Genomic DNA, 15149 nt, shown 5'->3' on the forward strand with positions numbered 1-15149 from the left:
ATATAGGAGATGCCCCCTAGGGTCCAGCAGCATACCCACTCTGGTCACTGGAATATATGCTCTAGGGGTATGCCTATTTGGGCTGCATGGCCCCATCCATTGTGGCACAGCTGACTACTGTGGGTTCTCTGGTAGGCCAGACTGGCTCCCAGTCTGTTTGCCTGTCAAGTACTGCCTCATGACTCCTGGCCTGCTGAGAGAAGGGCAAAGTTTTGAAGTGGTTAGCTGCTCAGTCCAAGAGGGCCCCGAGCTGGTGTCAGCTTGATGGTGGCCAGGTAGTCCCTCACCACTAACAGTCTAGAGCGAGGACTCCAAAATATCGCTTGCCAGCATCAATGTGCTGCGGTAGAATGAGCTCCCCAAAAATGACTGTCGTCAGTGTCTATATCTCCAAGGGGAGTCTCTGTTGCCTCTGGCTTTTCTAGGGCTCTCCAAGATCAGAGTGCCTGACCCAGAATCCTTTAAAATTACTGCCTCTTCACTGGGACTTGAAGGGTTTGATTTTGTGTGTGCCCTTTACGAGTGGAGTCCTTATTTCCTATAGGCTCTCCTGCTCTCTGAATGCAAATTCAGCTAGCCTTCAAAGACAGAAATTCTAGGGACTCTTCTCTGATAAATGATGCCAAGGATGGGGAGTCTGCTATAGGGATTGGAATCTTTGCTCCTTGGGGAGAACCCCTATAACTGTGATCATCCTCCCATTTGTGGGTTGCGTACCTGGGAAGCATCTTCACCACACATAACCTGAAATTTTAAACAGAGTGGTCAGTATAAACCTCATTACAAAAGTACATTTAAGTGAACTTCTGATTGAAGTTTGGATTTAGCTATGCCAGTATTTAGAAGAAAGCATCCCACGCAGAAGAAATAACTAGTACAGAGGTATTAGAAGAATTATATGCAGAACATAAGAAGACCAGTGAGTCAGGAGCAGAGCAAGCTTTAAGGAGAATCATAGAAGATGAGTTTGTAGAGAGATGGAAGGAACAAAGTCATATGGGATTTGGGCTTCCATCCTAAGACAAACGAAGAGACAGTGGGGAATTGATACTCTGTTATCTTTTAATAGATTAGCTTTAAGTTATGTTGAAAATAGGAAGTAGTTAAAGTTAAATGAAATCATAAAGGTGGTGTAATGATCTGATGAGACTACTGTCTTTATAGGAAGAGACACTGGAAAACCTGTTTCCTTGCTCCTGTCTGCCAGGTGAGCACACCCTAAGAAAGCTGTAAGTCAGGGGGACTGTCCTGACCAGGAATCAAATCAAACTGGCTGACACCTATATTTTGGGATTCTCAATCTCCAGAACTTTCAGAGAAAACATTTTTTTGTTGTTTAAGCCATCTAGGTAATGATATTTTGTTATGACAGTCCAAGCAGACTAATACACTGTCTCTCCCACAGTACTTCTGATTCTTATATTTCTTAATTTTTTCATACATTAACTTCTCCCAAGATACTATATAACTTATGTTCTTATTGTGTCCTCTACTTATTTTTTGTCCTCACCCATATGAATTCAATCTCCACAGGCCAGGGATTTTTTTTGTTATTGTTATTACCCCATACATTCTATGGAGGTTACTTGATACATTTTTGTTAAGTGAAAGAAAGGGGAGTTCGGATTGACATGTATGACCAACAGTTAATTTCTGTTTTAATCTTGTTGTAATTATTTCAGACATTATGTTAAAAAAGAATTAATGTAAAATGTAAAAAATATACTTCCTCCCAAAGCTATATGTTAATATTCTCTAAGCCATAGCTATAGGTTTTAAAAACACCTACTCCCATTCTGCCTGCAATGCAGGAGACCTGATTTTGATCCCTGGGTCGAGAAGATCCCCTGGAGAAGGGAATGGCTACTCGCTCCATGTTTTTGCCTGGAGAATCCCATGGACAGAGGAGCCTAGTGAGCTGCAGGTCAAGGGGTAGCAAAGAGTCGGACATAACTGAGCAACCAATACACGCACACACAGTCCCTTTCTACATTCTCTCCATCATCCTTAATTCTAATTCCTCTTTAAAAAGGAAAAAAAAAAAAAAAAGAATTCTATATTCTTGGCTACTTGCAAGGATTATAAAAATTGTAAAAAAGGTAAATGTGAGTTGAAAGTATTAATATTTTGATGAAATAACATACAATATGAAATAGAATAGAAACTTTTTAAGACTCGATGCACATGAGTTTGGGTGAACTCCGGGAGTTGGTGATGGACAGGGAGGCCTGGTGTGCTGCGATTCATGGGGTCTCAAAGAGTCGGACACGACTGAGCGAGTGAACTGAACTGAACTGAACTGAAGATACAATTTGGATTTTGATTTCAAAATGAGTATTGTGGAGATTTAAGATAATGAAGAATGTGTACCAAGGAAGTATTTTAAATCATTGTAGGTATCTTTCCATAGTCTTTCTGGAAATCTGGAGGCAAGCTGATTTCAAAGAAAACATTCTGCTTCAAAGAGAACATACAGCAACTTTAGTGGAGGACTGCATGTTGATCCAGGGAGAAAAACTTGTTAAAATGCTTTTCCTATTAAGAGAATTGCATCCAAAAATAAATTAAATTTAAATTAAATTAAACTAAACTAAATAAACATATTTGGTTGATAAATGTAACCATCATTCAGTGGAAATTATCCACAGAGAAGACTTATCCACTGATTGAAGAATAGTTAAGAAAAATATTTAAATTAAGTAAATAATGGCCCATCAATTCTATGATTACAGATGATTTGCCATTCCTAATTAAACATGGTCATAAAAACTTGGTCGGCAAATACCGTTCAGTAATATGAACAAGAAATTCAGGTGTTCAAATAAGAAGCAGCTTGCCTGAAGGGAAAAGGGGGTCTGCAAATGAAATTATCTATTTCTTATGATTTTTATACTTTCTTCAAAATGAATAAACGGCCCCATTCACAGTCACCTGTTTTGAGTCTTATTTTTAGGTGGTCAGCATTGATAAGTTAATCCCAGATGTGCTTGGCCCATGTGCAATTCATTACTTCATTTGTCAAAAATGAGAAACTTACTATTCTTTATATTCATGCTGGCATATAAAGAAATTTTAAGAGCTTTTAAAATGCTAGCTTATGCATTACATTAACATCTTTCGTGTTCAAACTGCAGAACTAAATCTTTTTTTACTAACATGTATTTCTGCATTAAAGCATGTGCCTGCGTGTGCGCCCAGTCACTTCAGTTGTGTCCAGCTCTTTGTGACCCTATGGACTATAGCCTGCCAGGCTTCTCTGTCCATAGATTCTCCAGGTGAGAATACTGGAGTGAGTTGCCAAGTCCTCCTCCAGGGAATCTTCCTGACCCAGGGATAGAACCTGGGTCTCCTGCATTGCAGGCGGATTCTTTACCACTGAACCACCAGGAAAGCCCATGTTAGGGCATATCTCTACTGAAATTGATTGGGGTTAGGTAATAACTATGAAAGCAAAAGATCCACTGACCCAGTGAAGATGATGTAGCCCCCCAAAAACCTCTTTTGCTAACACAGGCCATGAGTTTGCACTAGAAGCAGAACCCAAGAAACATTTTAAACAGCTGCTTTAGAGTAGAAGTCCCCAACATTTTTGGCACAAGGGATCGGTTTTGTGGAAGATCATTTTTCCATGGACCAGGCAGTAATGCGAGTGATTAGAAGTGTCAGATGAAGCTTCGCTGGCCTGCCACTCACCTCCTGCTAACAGGCTAACAGTACTGGTCCCCAGCCCAGGAGTTGGGGACTCCTGCTATAAAGCATGGAAAAGTTGACAACTGCCCCTTGGCTTGCCTGATGGGTGGCAATGCCTCTACCATAGCTGCAAGTGATGCTGAGTTTTCGAGAAATGTGTGACCACCTTAGGTGAGGAGACACCTTGCTAGAGAATGATTTGATATCACTATCAAGGGCAAATAAAATTGATCGTTTATAGGAACACACTTTTGAAACATATATGTTTACTTGTAAATGCAATACAACTCGATTATTTTAAGCACTTACTGAACTGATTTTATTTCTTTATTACTATTTTTAGTGTTGCCTTTTATTTATTTGTTTTTAAAAATTATTTTAATTGGAGGCTAATTACTTTACAATATTGCGGTGGTTTTTGCCATACATTCACATGAATCAGCCATGGATGTACATGTGTTCCCCAAGCTGACTCTTCCTCCCACCTCCCTCCCCATTCCATCTCTCAGGGTCATCCCAGTGCACTGTCTTTGAGTGCCCTGTTTCGTGCATCAAACTTGGACTGGTCATCTATTTCATATATGGTAATATACATATTTCAATGCTATTCTCTCAAAACATCCTACCCTCACCTTCTCCCACAGAGTCCAACAGTCTGTTCTTTAACATCTGTGTCTCTTTTGCTGTTTTGCATATAGGGTCATCACTACCATCTTTCTAAAATACATATATTTGCGTTAATATACTATATTGGTATTTTTCTTTCTGACTTACTTCGCTCTGTATGATAGGCTCCAGTTTCATCCACCTCATTAGAACTGATTCAAATGCATTCTTTTTAATAGCTGAGTAATATTCCATTGTGTATATGTACCACAGCTTTTTTATCCATTCATCTTCTGACATCTAGGACATCTAGGTAGCTTCCATGTCCTGGCTATTGTAAACAGTGCTGCAATGAACATTGGGATACATGTGTCTCTTTCAGTTCTGGTTTCCTCAGTGTGTATGCCCAGTAGTGGGATTGCTGGGTCATATGGCAGTTCTATTTCCAGCTTTTTAAGGAATCTCCACACTGTTCTCCACAGTGGCTGTACTAGTTTGCATTCCCACCAACAGTGTAAGAGGGTTCCCTTTTCTCTGCACCCTCTCCAGCATTTACTGAACTGATTTGAAAAAGAGCTCTCTATTCAAATATAGGGCTTTCCCTGGTGGCTCAGTGGAAAAGAATCCACCTGTCAATGCAGGAGACGATCTCTGGTTTGGGAAGATTCCCCTGGAGAAGAAAATGGCAACTTGCTCCAGTATTCTTGCCTGAGATATCTCAGGGAGAGAGGAGCCTGGTGGGCTATAATCCACACAGTTACAAAGAGTCAAATATGACTTAACAACTAAAAGAACAACAACAATTCAAATATATTTCCAATGTTCAAATTAATTAGATAAGAATGCAATTTTATATCAGGGACTTTTAAAATAAGTAAACAAACTCCAAATACCATTTAATCAAAACAATTAAACCCTCTACACATACAGAAATACACACCACTCTTTTGTTTATCCTTAGTTTATGCCCCAAAATTCAAAGTTTATATATTTTTACATATGTATATATATACATGATATATATATATACACATATCTATGTATCCACTATCTGTCATTGTCTGTCTATCTGTGTGTTGTGCTGAGCTCAGATGCTCACTTGTGTCCAATGCTTTGTAATCCCATGGACTGTAGCCTGCCGGGCTCCTCTGTCGTTGGGATTTTTCTGGGAAGATTACTGGAGTGGGTTGCCATTTCTTTCTCCAGGGCATCTTCCTGACCCAGGGATCAAACCCATACCTCTTACACCTTCTTCATTGGCAGGAAGATTCTTTACCACTAGCACCACCTGGGAAGCCCTCTATCTATCTATCAAACAACAAAAAGTACAAACAGTTGAATCAAGGTATGTAAGAAATCAAGGAATGAGAGCAACTAAGAAACTATGGAAGATGAGATATCCTGGATAGCTGTACTGTGTTAAGAAGCACAAGAACATGGGTATGGGATAAGCAAGGAAACACATGTTATGTGGTACTGCAATGTACCACAAGGAAACATCCCAGGAAGCAAGTATTTTAGGCAGTGTGGCAAGGGTAGGCAGAAAGCATAGCTACAGGCAAGAGAATGATCTTGCTGAATGCACAACATGAAGTTTGAAGGTAAATCCATTTCCCAACAGCAAACCAAAATGTTAGGGCTCTCACATTGTTAGGATGACTTGGGAGCACCTTATAAATGAAGGTTATAAGAATTCTTGTATAAACCTGTTCATGTGGTCTGAATTTGCATCCTTTCCAGAATCATCTACCAAACATAGAGATTTCCTCAATTTCTTGGCTTTACAGTTGCATCTCAGGATTAAAATGGAACCAGGAATGAAGCTGATACCCACAATTCTATACATTATTTATATTATAAAACAAACTTGTACACGTGTATAGTACACTATAATGATAATTTTACTGAATTTTATGGATTACTATAGGAACCTAATATCAAGAAAAACTTGAATCATATCAATATTTTGTATTTGGATGAATGTACTTTTGCCCCTAGATTACAAGTTTCTGCTCAAATTTAATTTAAGCAATGAAATGGACTACTTTACTCCTATAACATTCAGATTAATGGAGTTTTATGGTTACTGCACTGAGATATTTTACTGATTTTATATTTCACTTCTATGCAGGCAAATCAGTTTTATATTTAGATAGAAAATAAAGTCACAAATCCATTCTCAGTATGGACAACTGCTTCTGAAGATTACATTTTATAGATACTGTTTGCTTTTCAAATATCAACATGTTAAATAGGTAATAACTATCAAGTGAGTGTAATTTCACATATCCCTGCAGATAGCCACATTTAGAGAGGGAAAGGAAGTTTAGTTATAACATGAAAAGACAGCCATCAAGGGAAAATTATTTTTAAAATAATGCAACTATAATGCAAATATCTTAGAAGTAAGCATTAGAATGCTATTATTTTAAATAATGTCATTTTATGTTAGATTTTATTTTTATAAATAGAATGGGTGTGTGACTCTAAAGGCATAGAGCAAGGAACTGGAGTAATGGAGCAGTTCTGCATCTGACTGTCTTGGTGGAGGTTTGAATCTATATAATAAACTTCATAGAATTTTATGGAACTATTCACTAAAAAAAATTGTACATAAAACCTGGTGAAATTTGAATATGATCTGTGGTTTATAGCGTTGTATCAATGTCAGTTTCCTGATTTGATCATTGTACCATCCTTAGGTAGAATAGCAGGGAAGTTGAGAGATGGGCCCACAGAAAATCTTTGTATTATTTTTGCAGCTTTTACATGAGTCTAACGTTGTTTCAATAAACAAACAAATAATGTGGTCCATCCTTGGGAAATGAGAAGAGAAGGAAACAAAGAGGCTTTATAAAAAGAAGCAAACAATGGTTAAGATTTTCATGCGTGCCTGCGTGCAAAATGGCTTCAGGCGTGTCCAACTCTTGGCGACCTATGGATTGTAGTCCGCCAGGCTCCTCTGTCTGTGGGATTCTCCCGCTTCCCTGGTGGCTCAGAGGGTAAAGCATCTGCCCGCAATGGAGGAAACCCAGGTTCGATCCCTGGGTCGGGAAGATCGCCTGGAGAAGGAATATGGCAACCCCCTCCAGTACTGTTGCCTAGAAAATCCCATGAACAAACAAGCCTGGTGGGCTACAGACCATGGGGTCGCAAAGAGTCGGACACGACTGAGCGACTTCACTTTCACTTTTCCAGGCAAGAATACTAGAGTGGGTTGCTGTGTCCTCCTCCAGTGTAATATCGTCATAAATAATAAAATTTCCCAAATCCAAAATAATCCTGCTGAGATTGTTAGCAAATACAGCTCATGACATCGGAAGACGCTCTGTCTGTGTCTGATGCTGTCTCAGAGCCTCTTACCTGTTTTTACCGTTTGCCAGCCCAGGGAGAAGGGGCTGCGAGCCTGCAGGTTGTAGGAGGAGATGGGGCTGTGGTTGTCAGCCGCTGGACTCCAGGAGAGCGTGGCTGTGCTCTCCGTGATCTCCTCCACAATCACTATCCCTGGTGGGCCTGGGGGACCTGTAGGCAAAAGAGAAGGGAAAAAGTTAAGGTCAAGCCATGTTGAGGAGCCATGATAAATTGTGTCTCCAATAAGGACCCAATCAAACTAGTAAAGTATTTTAATGAAATACATATTTAGTAATGAACATTGCCAGCAAAAAGAGATGGAATGCAAGTTGATTTCCATGATTTCTGAGGATAATTTAATTATAGATTTTTTTTCATAATACTTTGTGCTTGGATACAACCACCAGTTAACTTTGCATTTTATAGACATGCAAAAAATAATTAGAAACGAACACAAGGACTCGAATGTCAGTAGCTACTCTGACTGCTGAAATCAATCACAGCTTACAGAGGCAGTGACAGAGAAAGAGGCAATGCTACTAGAAACAGAAATGACCCCATCATTACCACAAAGTTACAGGTGTGTGGGCCTAATTTTCAGCCAATCTACAGTGTACAAATAGTGTGATGTACTTACCAAGGAGCTTAAACTCTAACAGGGGAAAAATGAAAGGCTCTGAAATATTCAGAGTTCAGACCAAGGAAGGATATATCCTAGAAGTGAGGCATGGAGAAATGTTGTGAGAAGTTAAAACAAAGGTGTGATTAGATGATGATGATGATGATTTTTTTTTTTTTTTGGTGAGTGTGAGAAGACGGTTAATCAGAGAATATGATTCCCCTTTTGATCATAAAAAATTGGTATAGTATAGAATTATGTTTATCAATTGACATGCATTAGACTTTAGATGCAAGAAACAACCATGATCTGACATGAGGAGATGTATGCCCCTGTGTTACTACTTCTAAAATAGTGATTTCTAATAGCATTAAAAATATGTATAGTATTCATATTTTAGTGGCTAAGCACAAATGTCAGTTTTCTTCTTAAAGTTTTTCTATTCCCTAATATGAACAATCAAAGCTTTAAGGATCTTTTATTTTCAATTAAAAACATCCCACCTGTAAATATTTTAGGTTCTTTTCTGATTTAGCCCTTGTTTAGCAAGTTGCTCTCTGGATTTGGTTATTATGAAGTCTGAGCAGTAAGTGCTGACCTAGACCGGAAAGAGCTAAGAAATGGTGGAGTGCTAAATAGATGGAGGCAGTCAAGTCCTCTGAGGAGAAATGTTCAATAATGAAGGGACAAAGGGATGGACAAAGTGTTTAAAAGGGTCACCATACAAGTGACGTTTTTAGGCAATGAGAAATGAGCATTTTTATCAAGAGTGAGAAACAGCAGTGGGTAGTGGAGACCAAAGACTTAGAAGAAAAGGATTATTCCATCAAGAAGGTAACAAATACTGGGATTATGAGCAGACATGTAGAGAATAACCATGAGAAGTGGCAATTTTTTTTCCTCTGGAGAAATTAAGGAAGAAACTGAGTATAGAGAGAAAGCTTTTGAAATGTCAAGAAGCTGGGAGAGTTCATTCGGGAAGTTTCTCCTTTTTTCACTAAAGAAGGAAAAAAAAAAAAAACACAAAGTGAAGGTGGTTGGGTGAGAGTGCGACTGGGAGCTAGAAGACACTGGGGAATGTCTGGATAAGGCCCATGATAAAATGAGGAAAGAAAGGAAGACTGAACTATTTGGAATAGTTTGGAATTCAAGTTTACCTCAATATCACCATTGTGAAGTAGAACTGACCAACTCAGCAAGCTTAGGCTAGAAAGCCAGGATCAGGACCAGAGAAAGTGGTTAACTGGGTCAGTTCAGGCTTAGTTTATAAATTTTATATGACTTATCATCAAAGATGCCAATGGTATGAATGGCTATGGCCTCAAGGAGGACTAGGGCATCCAGGGAAGCCAGATTGGTGCTGGCAGACAAGAATAAAATAATGAAATCCAGAAACCAGGTTACTAGGAGGGAAAGATAGAAAGATAAAAATTATATAATTTGAGATTTCAATGTAGGGAACTTTTGATGAAAGTTTGTATTTATCTGGAATTAAGCGGGAAATACAATTATTAGGTCAAGTACTTAGGGAAGAATCCTTTCACTTGATGTACAACCAATTTTCAGAGTATTAAAATGGTAGATAAAGATGAGGTATGGAAAATAAATAAGATCCAGTTGCTTAAGATGTCTAACAAGTTGCTAGACTATATGACAGGGACATGGAGGTGTGACTATAATAATAATAATATAATAATGATAAGAATATTAACTGTAGTAATAATACCAATAGCTACCATATCCTCACTATTGAGTATTTTGCAAACATTAGCTTGTTCACTTATTTCTATGTTACTATGAAGTGGGTATTATAACTCCTATTTCACATAGGATGTAATAGACTCTTAGAGGTCATTTGGTTGACTAAGAATAAATAAGTTACTTAGTCAATAACCTCACTGTATGTTAGGTATTACATGAGGCAGTAGGTGTCAGAGAATCCCTTCTAGTGAGAAGTTACTCAAATCACCACTAGTGCATGGCACAGCAGAGATTTGAATTCAGATTTGATTCTAAAGCCTGATTTGTTCAAGAAAGCAAGGGTTATGGAGATCCTTCTTCCTTTCACTGTTAACTGAAGAAAGTGTTTAGGATTTTGTGGCAGCCTGGGTATATGATGGCCACCACCAACTTTCTTTCCTCTTGCACATGCAGGTCATTCCCTTACTGAAAAATGAAGCCTGTTCCTTAAACTTCCTTGAATCTGGGTTAGCCTGTGATTATAGGCATACTCTGGTGATACTGTGGATTTTTTTCTTGTGTGCATGCTTAAATCACTTCAGTCATGTCCGACTCTTCGCGACCCTAAGGACTGTAGCCTTCCAGGCTCCTCTGTCCATGGCATTCTCCAGGCAACAATACTGGTGTGGGTTGCCATGCCCTCCTCCAGGGGATCTTCCTGACCCAGGGGTTGAACCCTGATCTCTTAAGTCTCCTTCATTGGCAGATGGTTTCTTTACCACTAGCACCACCTGGGAAGTCACCATAATACAGCTAATATGGCAATAAAGCAAGTCATGCAACTTTTTGATTTTCAAGTCCATTAAAAAAAAAAAACTTGTTTACATTATACTATAGTCTATCAAGTATGCAATAACATTTTGTCTAAAAAAGCAATGTACATACCTTTATTAAACATATTTTATTGCTAAAAACTGCTAACCATCATCTGACTGTTCAATAAGTTGTAATCTTTTGTTTGGTGGAAAGTCTTGCCTCAATATTGATGGCTGCCAACTGATCAAAGTGGTGGTTGCTAAAAGTTGGGGTGATGTGGCACTTTCTTAAAATAAGACAACATGTCTCTTTACTTTTCCTTTCATGAATGAATTCTCTTTAGCACAATGATGTTAAATAGTATTTTACCCGTATTAGAATTTCTTTCTAAACTGGAGTCAGTTCTCTCAAAACTTGTCATTGACTTATTAAGTTTATGTAATATTCTCACTCCTTTGTTGCTATTTCAATGATTTTCACAGCATTTTTCCAAGAGTAGATTCCATCTCAAGAAATTATTTTCTTAGCACTTGCATAAGAAGCAACTCTTTATTTGTTAAAGTTGTATTGTGAGAATGTAGGAATTCGACCAACAGCTACAACCTACACTTCTAATTTTAATTATCTTGCTATTTCTACTACATCTTCAACCACTGAAGTCTTAAGTCCCTGTGTCATTCCTAAATGTTGGAATTAACTTCTTCCAAATTCCTGTTAATGTTGATTTTTTTACTTCTTCCCATGAATCACAAATACACTTAATGGCATTAGGATGATGAATCCTTTCCAGAAGATTTTCAGTTTATTTTGCCTATCAATGAAATCACTATCTATGGCAGCTGTAGCCTTATGAAACGTATTTCTGAAATAAAAAGAATTGAAATTCAAAATTACTCCTTAATCCTTGGGCTGCAGAATGAATATTGTGTTAGCAGGCATTAAAACAGCATAAATCTCATTCTACATCTCCATCAGAGCTCTTGGATCATCAGATGCATAGTCATAGAGTAGCGATATCTTGAAAATAATTTTTATTTTTTTCTGAGCAGTAAGACTCAACAGTGGGCTTAATGTATTATGGTATACAATGTTGTAGACAGATATGCTGTATTTCATGTTTTGTTGTTCCATTTATAGAGCACAGGCAGAATATATTCAGCCTAGTTCTTAAGGGTCCTAGGCTTTTCAAAGTGGTAAATGAGCATTGGCTTCAATCTGCATTAGCCTCTAACAAGAGAGTCAATTTGTCTGTTGAAATTTGAAGTCATGCATTGACTTTTCCTCTCTAGTTATGAAAATGCTAGATGGCATCATCTTCCAATAGAAGGCTATTTTTACTACAATGAAAATCAGTTGTCTATTGGAGCCATTTTGATTAATCATCTTGCCTAGATCTTCTGGATAACTGGTTGCAGCTTCTGCACCAGCACTTACTGTTTCACCTTGAACTTTTATGCTGTGAAGATGGCTCGTTTATTTAAACCTCCAGAACCAGCTTCTGCTGTCTCAAGTTTTTCTTCTTCAGCTTTCTTCAGCCTTCATAAAATTAAAGGGAGGTGAGGCTTTGCTCTGGGTGGGCTTTAGCTTAAGGTAATGTTGTGGTTGGCTTGCTCTTCCATCCAGACCCCAAACTTTCTTATCAGCAATAAGCCTGTCTCCTTTTCTTGTCATCTTTGTATTCACTAGAACAGCACTTTTAATTTCCTTCAAGCCTTTTTGCTTTGCTAACTTGGCTAACTGGTGCAAAAGGCATAGCTTTCAACTTATCTCAACTTTTGACATGCCCTCCTCTCTAAGCTTAATCTTTTCTGGATTTTGATTTAAAGTGAGGGAGATACAACCATTTCTTCACTTGAACACTTTACAGGTATTATAGGGTTATTAACTGGCCCAATATCAAAATTATTGTGCCTCAGTGAATAGCAAGCCCAAGGAGAGAGAGATATAGAGAAACAGATGGTCAGTGGAATAATCAGAGTGCAAACAGCATTTGTTAATTAAACTTGCCTTCTTATATGGGTGTGGCTTATGGTGCCCCCAAACAATTGAAATTGTAGCATTGAAGATCATTAATCACAGATTACCATAACAAATATCACAATAATTAGAAAGCTTGAAATATTGGAAAAATTACCAAAATGTGACACCAAGACAGGAAGTGAGAAAATGCTGTTGGAAAAAACGGCACTAATAGACTTCTTTAACACAGGCTTGTCATAAAGCTTCAATTTGTAAAAAAAAAAAAAAAAAAAAGTACAACATTTCCAAAAATCAATTAAGTGCAATAAAATTAAGTATGCCTATATTTGACTCAAATGGCATTGGTAGAAATGACACAGCATGACTTTTGAGGAGAGTGTCATAAGAGGCTTTGCAGCTTCATCCCATATCTCCTGGAATGCTTATGAGGCAATCCAGCTGCCTGGTTAGAAATCCTGTTAAACTGATGCTACTATTCTGTCAGGAAATCCAAGTTAGTCATTTGGAAAATCCCATGGAGAGGAGGAGATCCAACTCACCCTCACCTATTCCAGCATCCCAGCCCAGACACCAGATGCAGTGAATCCTTCAAATGATTCCCACTTCAACCACCATTAGACACATGTGCATGAGACATCCCTGGTAAGAAATTGGCTATGGCTGTCTGCTGTCAAAACTATAAGAGCAAGTAATGGATAGATTTTTTAAGCCATTAATTTTGGGGAAACAACTGATAATTGGAACAGACTTCAAAATAGTTTGATTTGGAGTTTGTTCATAGGTAGGGAACTTATCAAGAGAATCATTACCATGCTTTGAAAAAAGACTTGAAGTTTAGCTATTGTATTTATATTGGAATAATTATGAACATAATTCATTAAGTTGAATTCCATATTGTTCCATTTATCCTGTTCCATTTCATCCATTCTATTTATTCATGTCTTCAAAAAACATTAACAATCACCCATGTGTGAGGCATGATAGGAAATATTGTGGAAAAGAGCTATTTGCTAATTATGTAAAATGATTTGCCTTTCTGAGTATTAAATCTCTACTAAAATATTTAAATTAATTTGCTTAAGAAAGGAGCATTTCTTTTAATAAGAGGCAATAATTACTCTGCTGGATCATCAAAAAAGCAAGATCGTTCCAGAAAAACATCTATTTCTGATTTATTGACTATGCCAAAGCCTTTGACTGTGTGGATCACAATAAACTGTGGAAAATTCTGAAAGAGATTTGGGAATACCAGACCACCTGACCTGCCTCCTGAGAAATCTGTATGCAGGTCAGGAAGCAACAGTTAGAACTGGACATGGAACAACAGACTGGTTCCAAATAGGGAAAGGAGTACATCAAGGCTGTATATTTTCACCCTCCTTATTTAACTTCTGTGCAGAGTACATCATGAGAAATGCTGGGCTGCAGGAAGCACAAGCTGGAATCAAGATTGCCGGGAGGAATATCAATAGCCTCAGATATGCAGATGACACCACCCTTATGACACAAAGTGAAGAAGAATTAAAGAGCCTCTTGATGAAAGTGAAAGAGGAGAGTGAAAAAGTTGGCTTAAAGCTCAACATTCAGAAAACTAAGATCATGGCATCTGGTCCCATCACTTCATGGCAAATAGATGGGGAAACAGTGGCTGACTTTATTTTGGGGGGGCTCCAAAATCACTGCAGATGGTGATTGCAGCCATGAAACTAAAAGATGCTTACTCCTTGGAGAGAAAGTTATGACCAACCTAGATAGCATATTAAAAAGCAGGGACATTACTTTGCCAACAAAGGTCTGTCTAGTCAAGGCTGTGGTTTTTCCAGTGGTCATGTATGGATGTGAGATTTGGACTATAAAGAAAGCTGAGCACCGAAGAATTGATGCTTTTGAACTGCGGTGTTGGAGAAGACTCTTGAGAGTCCCTTGGACTGCAGGGAAATCCCAAGCAGTCCACCCTAAAGGAGATCAGTCCTGGGTGCTCATTGGAAGGACTGATGTTGAAGCTGAAATTCCAATACTTTGGCCACCTGATGTGAAGAGCTGACTCATTTGAAAAGACCCTGATGCTGGGAAAGATTGAGGGCAGGTGGAGAAGGGGATGACAGAGGATGAGATGGCTGGATGGCATCATCAACTCGATGGACATGGGTTTGGGTGGACTCTGGCAGTTGGTGAGGGACAGGGAGACCTGGCATGCTGCAGTCCATGGAGTCACAAAGAGTCAGACACGACTGAGTAGTTGAATTTAACTGAGTCCCTCAATAAATATCTGAAGAAAAGATGGAATGGAGAACGGCGTGGAAAAAAGAAGAGATGTGGAAATACCAAAGTGTTATGCTGGGAATTTGAAATGCTGTATAACAATTAACAATTTTTAAAATAATTGTCATGTAAAGTAAAAATCCAA

The 15149-nt window shown here is 38.3% G+C and overlaps 1 protein-coding gene across 1 annotated transcript in view; it reads right to left on the minus strand.

Annotated features, from left to right (window-relative positions):
- The window catches only part of CNTN5 (contactin 5), a 1555907-nt gene that overhangs the window by 94857 nt on the left and 1445901 nt on the right, over nt 1-15149 (minus strand). The window contains exon 17 of the mRNA XM_043481782.1: nt 7660-7818. Within this exon, the coding sequence (XP_043337717.1) occupies nt 7660-7818 (159 nt within the window). The remainder of the gene's footprint in view (nt 1-7659; nt 7819-15149) is intronic.

The sequence above is a fragment of the Cervus canadensis genome, chromosome 11 (assembly GCF_019320065.1).
Source record: "Cervus canadensis isolate Bull #8, Minnesota chromosome 11, ASM1932006v1, whole genome shotgun sequence".
Taxonomy (NCBI): Eukaryota; Metazoa; Chordata; class Mammalia; order Artiodactyla; family Cervidae; genus Cervus; species Cervus canadensis.